Source organism: Poeciliopsis prolifica, unplaced genomic scaffold (genome assembly GCF_027474105.1).
Source record: "Poeciliopsis prolifica strain line A6 unplaced genomic scaffold, Auburn_PproV2 SCAFFOLD019, whole genome shotgun sequence".
NCBI lineage: Eukaryota > Metazoa > Chordata > Actinopteri > Cyprinodontiformes > Poeciliidae > Poeciliopsis > Poeciliopsis prolifica.
The window spans coordinates 4,936,000-4,952,084 of NW_026562394.1; the positions used below are offsets into that span (position 1 = coordinate 4,936,000).

The window sequence follows — 16,085 nt, forward strand, 5'->3', positions numbered from 1 at the left end:
TGAACTGTGATGAACCCACTCAGCACTAAGCATGAACCTCAACAGACCGCTTTTAACCACTAGATGGCGGTATTTTCAAAACAAACATTTACACGCACATTACACACGCAACCTCAGTCCGACATACAGCCATGCTGGGTTTAGCCACTACTCTCAGGAGTTCAGCATGCAGCAAGCTCTCCCATATAGCATAATGACGACCATCTGTGAAAAAAAAAACATTAAAGTTAGAGGCAGTTTTGGGCCACTACAACATAACAGTGACCCACAAATCATGTGAAGGACGTACTGTCATATTTACATATTTTTAAAGTAATCACAAAATTGATTATTGTAAAATTAACTTCTACACTGGATGGCTTTACTTTTTCACAAATGCAACAGTGAGAAACTTAGGTGTTATCTTTAATGTAAATCAGTTTATATATATATTATATTAACAAATGGATATTTTCATAAAAGTGTCAATTTTTAAACACGAACTTAAAATCGTTAGTTTGTGACCTCCATTTTTTTTTACTTTAGTTTAATTGGAATTGTTTCAGTATCAATCTTACTTTAGATCTTCTTCTGAACGCTTCATTAAAACATAATTGAACTGAAATAACATTTGATTGGTTAACTTGCAGAGCAGTTGCTCTTAGCTCCGCCCATTACTTGTGACACATAAGGCTGACAAATGTAATAAATCCAAATTGTCCAAATCCTTCCAATTAGAAATGTTTTGGCTTTTCCATGAGATTATTTATTGGAATGCAAGCATGACACATTAAAAATATATATATTTATATACTTTATGATTTTTGAACATAATGAATTTAAGTCAAATTGTATTAGTTTTCACATTTATTTAATTATAATTAAAGAACATTTAAGCTTCGTAATTAAGACATTTAATGACATAACAACACACGGGTTTTATTCAAATTGTCAGATTAAAATATTAATTTAACAACTAATTAATTTGTTGCACCGTCTAAACAGATTCTTTTATTGTATCCAAATATTTTGGCAACACTTTTTAAAATATAATCCCCCCCTCCATAATTTTGTGTTTAAACAATATCTTGTGAGATGATCGACAACAATACGCTGCCTTTCCATTTTAGGAGAGGGGCTGTTCTCGACGTGACCCTCCACCAAAGTGTGTCCGCTGGCTGGAGACGTGGCAGCGCCTCGGGTCATATGATTTTTGGCTCTTACCCGAACCCCACCCCGATCCTTTTCCACGCTCCCAAATGTCTCTCGCTCTTTTTTTTATAATGAATGATGACAATCTAAAAAGCTGCACAAAGACAGTCTTGCAACAACAGCAAAAAAACCCAAAAACAAACAAATTTAGATTAATAATAATCCCGTGCGATCAGCTGCATAAGTTCCACGCATGGATTTTTTTTAGGAGCTGTGGCGGTCCAAAACAGTGCCATTTTTAGCCATTTACTGCTGACGTTTACAGAAGCTTCAAATAGCTTCCGTTTCACTCTGGCAGTGATTGGACCGTCCTGTGCCGTGCAGTGAGCTAACGCGCTGACTGTGGAGCACGAGCCCGACATTCTTCACTTCAATGGAGGAACAGCCCAAAGATCGGGCACAAGACAGGCAGCACCACCACAACGGAGAGGACCGCAGCTCCATCCAGCGCACGGCGTGTCTGAAACATGATCAGAGCCAGTTCCAGTGCCAGCATCAGGAAACGCAGGCGAAGAAAACAGGTCGGGCCATCCGGAAAAGTTGGCTAATGTCAGCGAGCCGACTAGCATTTGCTAACTAACGTGATTGGGGCTTAGGCTGCGAGCTAGCGGGTTGGCGTTAACGCGAATTACAAGAAAAGCTGTTAAGTCGTTCGACCGCCGGGTACTTTCATACAAGAACCCTGAAGTGTTGTTAGCAGGCTTGCTAGCTGAGGTAGCGTGACAGTTGTTGCTGCTGCTAGTTGTTTTGACACATCGGGGATTGACCTTGTACACCGGTTCCACCACCCAGTTTTCGTCTCGCTAATATGACCAGAGGGATTCGTAAACTACCCCTCCTGGTTCCGCTGTGTTCTCAGTTGCCCGGTGGTCTTTCAAACGAGCCAAAGTTTGATGTGTTTGATTCCAGCATGTCCGCATCCAGCTTAGGAAACAACACCGGCTCCGCTGGAATTTTCTCTGCTGCCATTTCCTGTCGGCCATGTTAGAATTATCAGCGCGAGCTAACGCCACACTTACCCGGCTAGTTGGAGAACGGTGTAAAAGTACGAGGCTTCCGCCGCCCTCATTTGAAACTCTTTTACTTTCTTCTAGCAGCTGCGTGGTGGAAATGACATGACGAGCAACTGTTGTGAGCTTACAGGTTGGTGGATATTAGCTAGCCTTAGCCGTCTGGCCTGCCTGGGCCCTTTGCGTGTTGTTTGGTGAGCATGAAGCCACGCAGCTGAAAAGATAGCATCGAAAATACAGTAGCTGGCAGCCACTTTTACTTGCTTATGTTTACTAAAAAGCAAAACGACTTCGTCTGGGGCCGGTTGGATAGCCTATATACAGAATCTCATGTGTGCAATGCCAACAAACATCAGGGTGGAGAAACACTATGTAGTGGGAAGTCCCATGTTGACACAGCAGTTCTCTTGTATCTGAGCAATTCTAAGGCCCAGTCAAGGTTCACTGTGAATCTATATTTATATTTTAAATATAGCTATGAGGTTTACCATCCTGCACTTGATCTTGAAGATTTGAAGCTACATAACTGGCTACATGCTATTTCAACTGTAAAAAAAAAGTCTGCCTTTTTATAATAACTGCAAACTTTTTTGAAATCTTTTTAAAAATATCTCAGTTACTGTTTTAGATTGTAATGCTAGATAAATCTAGTTTTCTCTGAATATGGAAATGTTTGATGAAATGTTTAATCCTTCATTTATTTTCTTCCCTACAGATTTCCTTTATGTTGCTTTTACCATTGCATAAACACAATGACGTGTACTATTCGTTTGGTTCCACAAAAGAATGGGGGGTTTATTATTTTCATTTTTAACACAAAATAAAACCATTTTATGAAACAAAAGAAAAAAATCAATGCATATTTTTCCTGAAAAAAATATGCATTGATTTTTTTCCCCCTACATTTATTACCATGAAAAATTATGGTAATAAATGTAGGAAAATGGCTCAAATCACTCTAATTTTATATCATTTCCAAAATATTTTTATATTCCAAGGTATGATTACTTTAGGGGAAAAACTTAATCTCAGAGTATTTGCACAAACATTTACAACTGAGTTCTTTTTTTTCTCTGCCTGTTTTTAAAACAGAAATTAGCAACCTTCTTATTGCTGCCAGCATAATTAAGGAATTTGATCATTTAGTTACAAAATATTAAGTTGTTTTTTATTTGTGTGTGGATTTTTAGATTAGCCATACGCAAATATAGAACCAAACGCTTGCTAGTTTTGGTAGTCCTCAATCAACAACATATTCAGTGTGCTTCCTTTGACTTTTCAACCTTTAAACCATCAGAATAGTGGGTAGTGAGGAAAAAATTCTATATTTTAGTGATGTGCCATGATTTTTGTAAATGTTCCTTGCTTAGCATCACACTATTTCCTTTTCTTTTGGGGAGGACATTCTGATCCTTGCTAAACCATGCGGCCCCAATGAAAATGGTCAAAGTGGATACAGATTGATACAAGGCTGGTGTAAAATGTGTGAGTTGTGAATGACAACTCACTTTTGCACCCCCTTAAAAAAAAAGGAAAAAAAAAATAATAGTACAAAATAGCGCTACTCTTAAGATGTGTTTTTTTTTTTTTTTTTTAACTTATTCTTGAGATGGAGTCAGGAGAATGTGACTTTAATAGTGTTCAGCATTCGTATCACAATGTTGTCTTATAATACAAACACAACCAAAGCCAGAAAGGTAAAGAAGAAATGATCAGTGCCCCATTTCCGTTTAACTCATTTTGTTTTTCCTTGCAGGCAGTAAAAATGTAATCATCAGCGACGAGGAGGGGGAGAAAAATCCACACCTGCTCTACACTGTTGGTATGTCCCATTCCTCCAGCAGCAATGGTAATAGACACATAAGTAACCCAAATGTGAAGCAGAAAGGGCCACAGAAGCACTACACCTCTGTTCAGAAAGTGAGCAGCAAATTCTCCGAGCATAAGAAGAATATGGACTTAAAAAATGACAAGGAGAAGGCGCTGGATTTGAGTCATTATGAGATTCAGCCTTCAGACAAGAAAGACTCTGCTTTGCTTCAGAACGGGCTTGTGAATTGTGGCCTCATCATCAACGGCTATTCCAGTAAAGACAATGACGGAAGCGGCTCCGAAGGCGGATACACCACCCCGAAGAAGCGAAAGAGCAGATGCGGCAACACCAAGAGTGCCGATAATGTGACGAGAGACAAAGAGAGAGACATGCAGTCCCGCAACACTACGCAGGATCCGGGAGCCTCGAGTGTCGAGATGCCCGAGAAAGGAACAGCGTCCAGACTTGACGGCTTCCGGTCCAGCTACAAAGCAGAAGCTCAGACGACGGCGAAACGGGCCGTCGCGTCAGAGACTTATGTCGCCGAACCTCAGAGGAAAACCTCTGAAGGTAAAGCAGCTGGCACGTTTGGTAAGAAAGCGGAGGAAAAGCACAAGGGCAAGCTTTCCTCGCCTTCAAAAGAGGACTCATGGACTTTGTTCAAGCCCCCTCCTGTATTTCCTGTGGACAATAGCAGTGCTAAAATAGTTCCCAAGATCAGTTATGCAAGCAAAGTAAAAGAGAACCTCAATAAAGTAGCTCAAGGCGGAGGAGAGGCAGCGCCTCCTCCTGTGAGACTGTCCCAGGTCCCCATGTCTGCTATGAAAACTATCACCTCGGCTAGCTTTACTAACGGTCCTGTTCCTGGGAATGGGAACGGCTGCCCGTCTGTGGGCACCTTCTTTGCTCCTGCTGCTAGTTGTGTTCAATCAGCTCTGTCTGTCCCAAGTGGCGAGAATGTAGCATCTTCTTTGGAAAGTAGCTGTAGCTCTACGACGAGTCCCGTAGACGGCGAGGCGAGCGAGCTCAGAAAGTGTACTGTTTTAATCTACCCTTTAAATATGCAACCCGTGCTCCCGAGCGCTCGCCACCTCGACCCACCGGCTGCTCAGACAAATCAGAAAGCCCTGGGGGACATCTTCCAGAACCAGTGGGGGCTCTCCTTCATCAATGAGCCCAACCCGGCCCTCGACGGAGGGAACGGGTTCGTGCCTGCCGAGGACCAGACTTCTGTGACTTCTCACAACGGGAGTCAGCCTGTCCCAGCCAAGGTTGCCCAGCCCCTCTTTGACATTAGCCCATTTCTAGAAGCCGAAGCTTTTTCTCAAGACGCGGAGAAAAGGACTTGTGCCCCCTGCCAAGTATCCAGTGTTTGCTCTCCTGCTAGCACGGCGAGCGAGGAGGAGACCAAGCTGCAGCCAAGTGTCCAGGAAAAGACGAAAGTGGAGCTGAAGGGAGTGGGTTCTTCTCTGCTGGCCCCCAGTAAAGACAACGGTGCTAAGCCTGCAGTGGGCCAGCAGACCACTGTGCTGTTCGGTTCCTCTAAAGAACAGATCCACCCAAAAGACGTTGGCAGGAGGTCCAGCTGGGGTTCCTTTGACCTTAAAGCTGCTGTCACCTATCACACTAAAGGTAACTTTCACTCTGGTCTGGTCATTAGTGGGTGGGTGGAATGGACTTAGACTTTTATCGCAATATTTTGTGGCAGTATTGTGACAATAAGCTTATACTAGAAAATATTCATTATCCTTTTTAGGTTACTTTATGACTGAATGCATGGCACAGCATTTGTAGCCATACAAACACAAACTGTTCATGAAAAATATTTCTATTTACAAGGTTCTTCAAGATGCTGCTTAGTTAAATAAGTAAAATTTATATCACTAAGCTGCATGCAATAACTGCATTTAATTGTATTTTTGAATTCACATTTATTCATACTCTTGCGAAACAACAATTGATTAAAATAGTAAATATAACATTTCCGATGATACTGTCAGTTTTGTTATTTATCGATGACTGAAATTTATTACAACAACAATAAATCAAAGTTCTGATGAGTAATTTATCACAGTAAACAATATGTCCTCCCATAGTTTCACCCCTTAGTTACAAAGCATGAGTTCATTTGTTGACTCTTTAAAAAAACTTTAAGAACTTTTAGATGATCATAGTTCCAGTATGGAGAACTAAGAAATTTGATCTTAGTCATTTCTAAGTTAATTTCAAGTCTTAAGAAAGAAAAGTTACTTTGGAAATTATCTTATTCTGCTCAAAGATTTATTATAATTTCTTAGAATGCACCTGGAAAGAAATCTATAAATATAGCTTACATTTTGAATGTGTTTTGATGTTTGTCAGATTAATGGTAGTTTTTGAAAACAATTTTAGCTAGATATTAATCATGCTTTTTATAGAGCTCACACAAGCTCAATGAAAGGCTTGAGAATATTTGTTTGCATATATTTAATTTGTATGTCTCACTTGGTGAATTGAGTTACTGAATTCTTTTCAACTCCTTTCTAATTCATTGAAAGGATCTGCACCTGTATTTCAAAAAACATTGTTGGAGCTGTTTGTTGTAAATGTAGGAGAGAGAGAAAGAGGCGTCGGTGTTACACAGCTCTGCAGTGAAACAGGATTTTACCAATGTTTCAACAAAATGATTTATTTTTAACTCTTTCGCTTCTTATTAGTTGTCACCATGGCTTTGCAGAGAATGGTGACTTTCACCTTTTTGAATATGAAACTTACAGATTACCAATGTTTTGTAATCCACTCTGTCCCAGAAAGCACAACATTGGAGTCTTGCTTTTTAAATATTTTTAATGATTTAAAAACTAATCAGATTAGGTAATTTTGCTTAAATAGGTTCAGCTCTAACTTTTTATTATTTGCCAATTGGAATGAACAGCTTACATGATGAACAAGAGCTTCTTCATGGGTACTTTGATTTTCATCTAAAACGTCCACACCAAAGAGTAATGACAGAATGACCATACATGTGATTGTTTTGTTGGTTGGCTTTTATATTTATAGAAAACTTTTTGGGGCTATGAACTGATGTTCCTTTTCTCCTTGAACAGAAATGGAATCCATTTTCAACTTGCAAAAACAAGGTAAGGGAACCGTTTTTATATCCTCACTTCTTTATTTTTTTTTGATTGCTACAAAAAATCATTTCAGTGGATGAGTAGCTGTATAGCATCACATGATGGTGATCTGATTTGTTATAACTCAACAGTAATCCTAATCAAAACTCCCGTTGAAGTGATGAGCGTAATCTATATCCTGCTGGTGAAATGGCTCAGTAGTCGTGCTCAGTAGTCGAGCTGGCAGCGCAGACTGTTACAACACCAAATGTTTTCAATGTTATTGGCAGTTTTAAAAACAATGATTGTAAAATGTATTTGCGTTACGATCATTTGTATAGTTCTGCTGCTGTCGTGTTTCTGACTGTCTGCCTCTTCTCTGCTGTAGATCCAAAAAGAATAGTGTTTTATGATGAGACCAAGGACGGACCTGATCAGTGAGGTAGATCATCTCCAGTGCTTACTGTCTTCTCCTCTGGGTGCTGCAGTTATCTACCTTGGAAAAAGTAAAAAAACAAACAAAAAAAAACACACAAAAAAACAAATCCTGTTGGATAAAGTGACAACTGTGAAAACACTGATAGCTAAGCATGATTTTCCTTGGAAACTCGGGTTTATTGAAACTTTCTTTTTTTTTTTTTTTCCTTTGGGAGCGCACCAGACAAAACACACACACACATGCAGACACATTCTGGATGGACATTAAAAAGGAGTTGATCGGTGCCTCTCCAACACGATGAATGGACCTTAAACGACTTCTAGCTGTGGTAGTCCTCGTCTCATGGCTTTTAAGGGATAATGTTCGGGAGTTCACCAAGGCAGGTGTCTCGGACCGCACCTCCTTAAGCCTTTATCCTGTCAAACTGTTGGGATGCCTCTGTCGGTTTCTTTCTTCACTCATTCAAATGAGTTCACTATAGATACGTTGGACGTTCCACACACAGATCTGTGCTTGAATTAGTGGTGAAGGAAAGGAGACGATTGTTAAAGAAATGCCTTCTGAGTTGTAGAGTAAAGGTGTTTTGCAACCCTGTTAAGGCGGCCATGGACTTTTGTGAGGCTCCATCCGGGAAGGGAGAATCTTGTCTTAAAACTCTATAAAAAAAACAAAAAAACTACTCAGAGTCCTGAAATTTTCTATGTACCGCAGTTGTTTTTATGCTGTTTCAGCTGACCTAACACAAGTATTATTTGCATCGCCGTTAGACCCCAGAGATAAGGTACTGACGTGCCGAATTTGAAGGAAAGCCACGCCCCTTTACAATGTTTGTTCACTTGGTGTGCTGAACGGTTTTAACATTGGGTCTCCGCTATACTGCTTATGTTGAAGCCTTCATTACATTTCACTTTAGATGGTCATAAATTATCACAAAGTTTCTTTAAATTCAAAATCATGCACACTTTTTTTTTTTTTTTTTCAGAGTTTAGGAACAAACAAGTATTGCTTCTGATTGGCTGTTCTGTTTTATTCAGCTGCAACACTCAGGATATCTACAAACATTTTCTGTTCAGTTAAAGAAAAATGTTTCATTTTACATTTGTTTTCATAGCATGTTTTTTTTTCACTAAATGACTGTTTTTTCTTTTTGTTTTGTTTATTTTTTATTTTTTGCCCCCATGTTTACTGGTATACTTGAGTCCCTTTTCATTGCCACAGAAACACAAATAACTCATTTATCGCAACCTTCATCTTAGGTATCAAAGTAACCGCTTTGTCAAAAAAAGAAAACCGTTTCAGAACGTTCGAAGGAGGTCTTCAAAGTTTTTGCAAGTCGGTGTGCAATACCTCCACGGAAAATGAGTTTTGTTGAGCTACAAAATCCTCATCAGAGACGCTTGCGTAGCCTGCAGTTTAGTTTTTCAAATCTATTTCGGTTGCATTTACTCTTTTGTTGCACATTTTCTTCACTTGTAAAGTCTACCTACATCTAGTGATTCTAGGAGAAGGGTTTGGTCAGTGGGGACATCTCCAGAAAAGGATGTCACAAAGGAGGTGAAAGTGGGCGGGCTCGGGGGTGGAGGGGTGGGTTCCTCTTGTCTAGAAAATCTAATTTGGTTTAATCGTGAATTAATAGCACTTTATGTTAACAAATTACCTTTATCTTAACTAGAGAAAATTTATATGTAACACTAGAAATACTCCTTAAAAAGAATGGCTCTGGGCTGTTACTTTTCAGAAAGAAAATATATATAGTTGCTAAATACAGAATAATTAAATATAACTCAGGTAGTGTTGATGAAGCCATGAGTATATTCAATGTTTTCTTTTTCTTTCTTTTTTTTTTTTTTTTGCCAATTGGCCCCTGTCATGCAATGTTCTCATACTGGAAATGCTGAATTGGAGTCCTACTTATGTCTCATGCGATATTCTGGAAACACACCAAATAACTTACTTTTGACTAAGGATGTCCGTTTTACTTTGGGCTCATGTTGTGGGATTTTATCTGTTTAGAAAGCACATTGCATCTCCGCTCTGTTTTCTTTGTAATCACCTGCTGGTTCATTTCCGCCTCTTGTGTTTTCTTCCTACCCTCCTAACAGGCCTGAGTGCGTCTTCAAACCGTTTCCTCAGCAGAATGTGGAATTTAGTGTACAAGTTGGATTCCCATTTTACTTCCATACCCAGATTTAGTATTTTTCTTTTTTTTTCTCAGCCCATTTATTTTTTTATTTTTTGTGCATCGTCCGACGTCCATCTTGTCTGGGCCTGTAACAAAATGCAACACGGTTGTAAAAGGGTTTCCTGATGTCATACTGATGTATCAGAAAGTGCTCGCCAGTAGAAGCACTGTCCCTCTCCCACCTGTTGCTGCATACTGCTGGTAGAAAGCTGGGGCTTACACTTACAAGAATGACGTGTATTTTTCGTTTCGTTTTTTGTGTTTTTTGTTTTTCAAATATTTCTGGATGTTTAAAAAAAAAAAGAAAAAAAGTCAAAATGTATCTTTTTGAACAGGCAGTTTTAAAACGAGAATAGAGTTATTGGTTTTAAATTGGAGACGTTTTGTTTTGGTTTTGGAGGACGGGGTGGTTTCTGCCTAAATACCACGCCGTGATGTGAATGAAGCTCATCGCTGCGCTGCTCTCCTATTGAGGATGACTGAATATACTCTAACAAAAAGCCAAACAAAGAAAATTCCATTTGAGGCGTGTTTAATCCGGTAGCATTACTTTGTGTGTTTTTTATCACTTTTATTATTTTTGTAGCTCTCAGCTTGCTACAGTTTAATTTAATCTGACTGCACATAAATCCCTGGCAAATTAACACAATCAGGTTGACGCAAAATGGTTCAGACTGAAGCTATTAAAAATTGTGCAGATTTTTCTTGGCATAAATGTAGGTAAGCAGGGTGACGGAAAGAGTTTTCTGCTATAGTACAATAAATTGACCCCTTTTCGTTTCTTCTTGTCTCCCTCCCCCTGTTTGTTTGAAGAAGACTGCATAGGTTTGGGGGAAATCAGAGCTGCTGTTTCTTGCATTGTAGCCTGCTGACCAAAAAAAACAAAAACAAAAACAGGTTCTTACAATGGAGTAGATGGTTAATCAGTAATTATAAAAAGGCAGGGTGGAGAGTGAGGGGTTGGGGTGGGGAATCCACTGCCAGCACGTTGAGATAGAAAAAACATAATCATGTGGAGTTTCTGTTTCCCTTCCCTCCCCCTCAGGATGTGCAATCACCTCTAGGATGCTGATGAAGGCTTCCAGGTTGAGTGGCTTGATGTTGGTTGGTTGGTTGGTGTGTGTGAGCTGCAAGTTCTTCCTATTATATGCAAGTTTCTCTTATATTAATAAAAAAAAAAAAAGCGTGCCCCTTCTCTTGGGTGTATTTCGTTCAGGTGCCTGTGTGGGGGGAAGGCCTGGGGAGGGAGGAGAAAAACTACAGCAATTTTGATTGTTTAAAATCTGCTTCCAGCATATATCTGTGCCATTTTTATTTTTAATTTTTGTGTAAAAGAAAAATTGAAATAAGTGCAACTTTTTGTTACAGTTTTCTTCCGGCTAATATCTTTATTTCTCCAACATAGCCACACCTGATTGAGCATTTATTCTTGCTTTTTTTTTTTTTTTTTTTAATGCATCTTTATTTTGATGGCTTATGTTCAAATTTCTGCAACTTGAAGCCAAAATCACTGCAAATGGTGACGGATTGCTGTCTGCTGATGTGTTCCAGATGTCTATCAAATTAATGTCTAAAGTAGCAAATGATTCATTTGGACTCATTTTAACAAGTTAATATTTTAACATGTTTTTGAAGAATTATTATTTTTTAGTTGTAACCTGACTTGTCCGTAGATGCACAGTTAAGATGAGACTGAAACAAGTAAATCAAATGGAATCGAGACGTTTCATCTTTTTAGATGTTTTTTTTTGTTTTTTTCTTTTTTTTTTAGTTGTTTTGAGGCTGATGTATCCCGTTGTTGCCCCCTTCTAGCACCAATGTGAAAGCTGCGTTTCCCAGCAGGTTTTCTACACGTTGCTTTTATCGGTTTGTCCAAACACGTGGCAGAATGCGAAGCGTTGAAATACACTGCATCTAGAGTTTCTTGTAATATATTTTTGATTTGTGACGCCATTGATCTCAGTTTTTATTTTGTTTTTAAGAGGCTAAATGTGCAGTTCTGGATCTCTGGATCTGCTTTTGCCAAAGGTACACTACTTGGATATTGAGCGAGAAGAGAAGGGTGGGGAGGGGGGAAGGTGTAGCGGATGATGTCAGAGCCAGCTTCCTGACAACCTGCTGAGTTCAGAGAGTTTTTTTTCTTTTCATATGTGAACAAAAATCACTTGTGTAGCAGCTGACTGTCACTTTGCGAACATTGTTATACTGAGTGTGAGCGAGAACTCTTAAAGGGGAAAACAACTACCGAAAGTGCTGCTTTTTTTTTTTTTTTTTTTCCCTTCTCCCCCATTGGTCATCTGTGATGGGAAAGACTGAACGTGGTGTTTGTACTCTGATTAAAATTGTCCCTCTTTCATGATGTCATTTTCTCATACATGTTTTGTTGTTGTTAATTTTGGGGCTTTTTTTTTAATTCAAAGCAAAGGGTGCTGTTTCAGATTCCAAGTAAAGTGAGCAAATGAGGTTTCAGTCACAGAGGGAGACGCAGGCTGGATGTTCGTTTCTTTTGTCGTCCCCTCCTCTCACGTTTTTTGTTTTGTTTTTTTTCCCCCTTCCCCATCTTTGTGCCCCTGAAGGCAACAGCATTTCTTTCTCAAATGTCTTACAAGTTGGCATTTCTGTTTTTAAATGAACAGTCTGATTATTTAATTTCTTTTATTTTGAATTTAACAAGTGTCACTTTTTTTTTAAAGCATGATAATAACCCTCAAGTTCCAAACAATGTAATAGTCAATTTAAAAGTAATAATAATAAGAAAAAAATTCCTGTGTTCACTGTTTTAGTTTCCATTAAAATGTCAGATTTTGATGATGAATTTGATGCTTTGTCATTTCTGTTCTTGGCACCACACTGGATCACTGAATGAATACCTAATTCTGAGTAAAAGGGCATATAAACTCACCGATTGTGTAAAACTGCATCATTTTAACATTTGCATTAGTTAAAATTGGTTATCTGCAAAAAAGGTTTTTAACATTAATAAAAACAAAATAAATCTGTTAGAAACCTAATTCTTGTTTTGAGTGTGTGGCTTTGAAAAGTGCGTTTAAGATGACGTGCCAATGCAAACGTAGTGCTGTGATATTTGACTCAGGAAGTTACCTATAATAAACATTTTAAGAAGATAAGTTTTTGTTAAAACGTTCTGATGGACCATCAAAATTCTGTATAGTTGGACTGTGAAATAAAAATTATACAATTGATTTACAAATAAAAGTAGGAAATGTAGCGTTTACTAATTTGTCAGAAGTTTAAAACCGGATTAAGCAAACTGGTTTAGTCACCATTTGATAACTGGAATGTTATTAGGTAGTGGTATAAATATGTTTTTTTTTTTTGGGTCAAAAGCAGACTATTTTAAAGAGAGTGGCCTCAAACTTGTTTCTGAAAAATGCTTAAAAAGGAAGAAATTGTTTGGCTTCCTGTTGAAAATTCAAACATGGGATGTGCCAAGACCTCCTGGCTCTGATTGGTTGTTTCTAACAATTTCTGTAGATGGGGGAAGACCACAGAGAGAAGGCAGAGAAGCTCAACCTTTGTTTTTCACAGGTGTCTCAAACTGTACTGTCACGAATCACAGATATGAAAAAATGAAAATGACATTGTGAAGTTACATGTTGCAACTTGCATGAAGTGAAAGTTCTGGAAATGCAAACCAGAAGTGAGAGCGTTTCATAACTTTGGGTACTTTGCCGGGATGGAAATATTTTACATGTTTTCATGACATTTATCATCTGCTAAAGAGTAAAAAAAAAAAAACAGATGTATTTCACAGCTCATTGGCTCAGCCTGGAGCTATTTCTGTTCTCGTCTTTATTGTCATTCTCCAACACAATAAAGGAAGGAAAGCTTGGGGTAGATCAAAGTCATAAGCTGCTCTGCTACAGGGGGTAAAACAGAAGTTGCTCCAACAGTCGAAAGTTCAGTCTGATTTGACATCACAGTACAACTCTTGTTCATAAGTTGGATCCATCTCATCTCATTTGTGTCTCTTCCCATTAGAGAACAAAATAATTCAGATATTCAAAAAAAAGCAGTATATGCTGTTCATCTGTCCACACATTCAATTTAAAGAGCAACAGCGACGTTATTCTGGCTTTAAATGTGGTGTTCAGCGTATCAGTTCTTGTTTTGAAACTATTTTTCTGGTTCTAGTGGTCTTTATTTGATAGTAGTAGTTGTGAGAGAGGAGGAGACATTAGTGAGACGCAAATCATTCTACCAAACTGAAGCGACCCTGTTGTGCAGCTTTTCTAAAGCGCTTTGTCATCACAAGAAGCCATGAAGGTCTGATTCTTGGTCGAGGACGCCCCCTTGTGGTTCAAGATTTAAAAGGGCCTCTTCTAATCAATTGGGCAAAAGTTATGGCTGCAGAGCAAAAGTTGTTCAACCACTTCGAGTAAATTAGATGGAAAATAACTCAACCCTGAAATTTCAGTCAGAACTTTGTTTTCAGGATCATTTAGAGATTTGGGTCCTGCAGAAAATCAGTGGAGAAAAAAGAAAAGAAAAAGGGATAATAAAACATTCAATCTTCTTATGCTTTTATTCAATGTTTGTTCAAACAAGAACAACATATAGAGAATATTATATTCATAATGTTTTGCAGCTGGATCATATCAGGTGGTTTGGCAGTGTCTCCCCCTGCTGGACAATGATTTAATACACACTGAATCACAATTTAGGGGTGTGTGAGACCAATATGAGAACAGTTCAAATCATTTAGAGTTATGAAATCTTTCCATCTGTTTACATTTTATCTTAGTAAAATAATCTAAAACAGGAAACGGTGTTGAATCAGTCTGATTTTGTTTTTTTAGGCTTTGTAATTTTGCTACCAGCTAGTGTAAATTTTGCCACTAACCAATTTAAACACATCAATGGCGCCTTTGCTGTGCAACACTACAAAACTGGTGATGGGAGAGAAAGACGTCTGAGTGCTGCATTGACCCTGGGAGCGCATTTTTCTCCCCTTTACCACGTCCACGCGCGCGTGTGTGTGTGTACACACAGTTTCCACTCGTTCCGTACAGCTGAGCTGGTGTTTACCATCACCCCCTCAGATTCACCTTGATTGCTGCGCACTTCACCGAGGCCACATGAGGCCTGATGCACTCACGCTCCGAGAAATTGTCCAGTGTGGGAAGGTCGGTAAAAGGTTTGATCTCTGAATCAACAATTTTGTCTGAGGAGATTCGGAACAAGATGACAGAGTCCTCACTCCGGGGCTGAGCTCAGGGTGACCTTTCAGCTAAAAGTAAGTTGCAATGAGAGAAAACAGTGGCGTGTGAAATGAAAAATGGATGGTAAAGTCTACAAAAGTTCCCCCGTTTATTACTTGGATAAAATATTATATGCTACCGGTAAAGCTTTGCACGTGTCACACCACCAGCATAAATCACTTTAGCGGGATTTTAGGATAACTCAAACCCAACTTGGAACAGAGGCGGGTCGAGCGCTCAACAATTGTTCTAAACTTCAACATGTTTTCACTGGAGTAAAAGTAAAAATTAGCTGGAAAGAAATGACTCGATTAAAAAAAATGATCTGGTTAAAAGGCTGCTCCAAGTACAGAGTGACTGATCAAAACATCAGTTATTTAGTATTTTAAAATGACATCATCAGGATGGACCAAAATAGAAAGTTATGTGGAATTTTAAGGACTGACATAAAAATTATTTATACGAGTAATATAATTACAAAATAATAAAATCAGACCAAAAAAAAAAATCCAAAATCAATTTCTTTTAATTTTTACTCAAGTAGAGTAGTGAAGAGATGAAACAATGAAATCACTCAAGAAAAAGTCAAAGGTAGAGCATGATAAAAATACCCCTAAAGGCAACATTTCCCTAAACGTTAACATATCCAAACAAATGTAACTTCCAGGACTGCTCTAAATTTCGCTCCATGCATCTTATCAGCTCTGCTCAGCTTCCATCAGCCTCCATGCCGTTCCCACTGCATGTCGCATTTTCATTTTCAGTGACTACTGTGTGTTGATTTCTAAAGGTTTCTCCAATATTTTTATTCACAATTTTCTGGACAGAACATGACTGTACCACCACATTGGTGCCATTAAATTGCGTCATTTTGAATGCGTCCCAAACGTTCAATGCACAGCTCAAGTAAAAAGTACTTTTACTTTCTCCTATGTGGCATGTCAGTCGGATGAAATCTATCAACAGCAACATTAAATATGCTCATTTTTTGTGACCAGCGGTCGTCTTTATCGCCGTTTCTTCTACAGTTTTTGCTCTCACTGATGTTGGCGCCGCTTTGCTTTTCAGCAGAAAGGTGATGTATGACCTTTCTCAGCTGCTCTGATTGAGAGCTGTTTCACAGAGCCATTTTTCTG

General features: G+C 38.7%; 1 protein-coding gene across 2 annotated transcripts; it reads left to right on the forward strand.

Annotated features, from left to right (window-relative positions):
- The first annotated feature begins 1,493 nt into the window (after positions 1 to 1,493).
- Positions 1,494 to 12,542, forward strand: nufip2 (nuclear FMR1 interacting protein 2). Of its 2 annotated transcripts, XM_055043839.1 has the most exons (5): positions 1,566 to 1,712; positions 2,286 to 2,334; positions 3,958 to 5,646; positions 7,101 to 7,133; positions 7,495 to 12,542. In XM_055043839.1, the coding sequence occupies exons 1-5, from the start codon at positions 1,659 to 1,661 to the stop codon at positions 7,545 to 7,547; spliced, it is 1,878 nt and encodes a 625-aa protein (XP_054899814.1). In that variant the 5' UTR covers positions 1,566 to 1,658; the 3' UTR covers positions 7,548 to 12,542. The 2 variants fall into 2 exon arrangements, with proteins under 2 accessions (XP_054899813.1, XP_054899814.1); XM_055043838.1 differs by lacking the exon at positions 2,286 to 2,334 and having other exon boundaries at positions 1,494 to 1,712.
- Positions 12,543 to 16,085: the final 3,543 nt, after the last annotated feature.

What these genes read in the sequence shown, in the direction of transcription:
- nufip2 (XM_055043838.1), top strand. Translation starts at nt 1,565, where the DNA reads ATGGAGGAACAGCCCAAAGATCGGGCACAAGACAGGCAGCACCACCAC. An exon ending in TGTCACCTATCACACTAAAG is followed by an intron (nt 5,647 to 7,100) that starts GTAACTTTCACT and finishes CTCCTTGAACAG; the next exon opens with AAATGGAATCCATTTTCAAC. An exon ending in TTTCAACTTGCAAAAACAAG is followed by an intron (nt 7,134 to 7,494) that starts GTAAGGGAACCG and finishes TCTCTGCTGTAG; the next exon opens with ATCCAAAAAGAATAGTGTTT.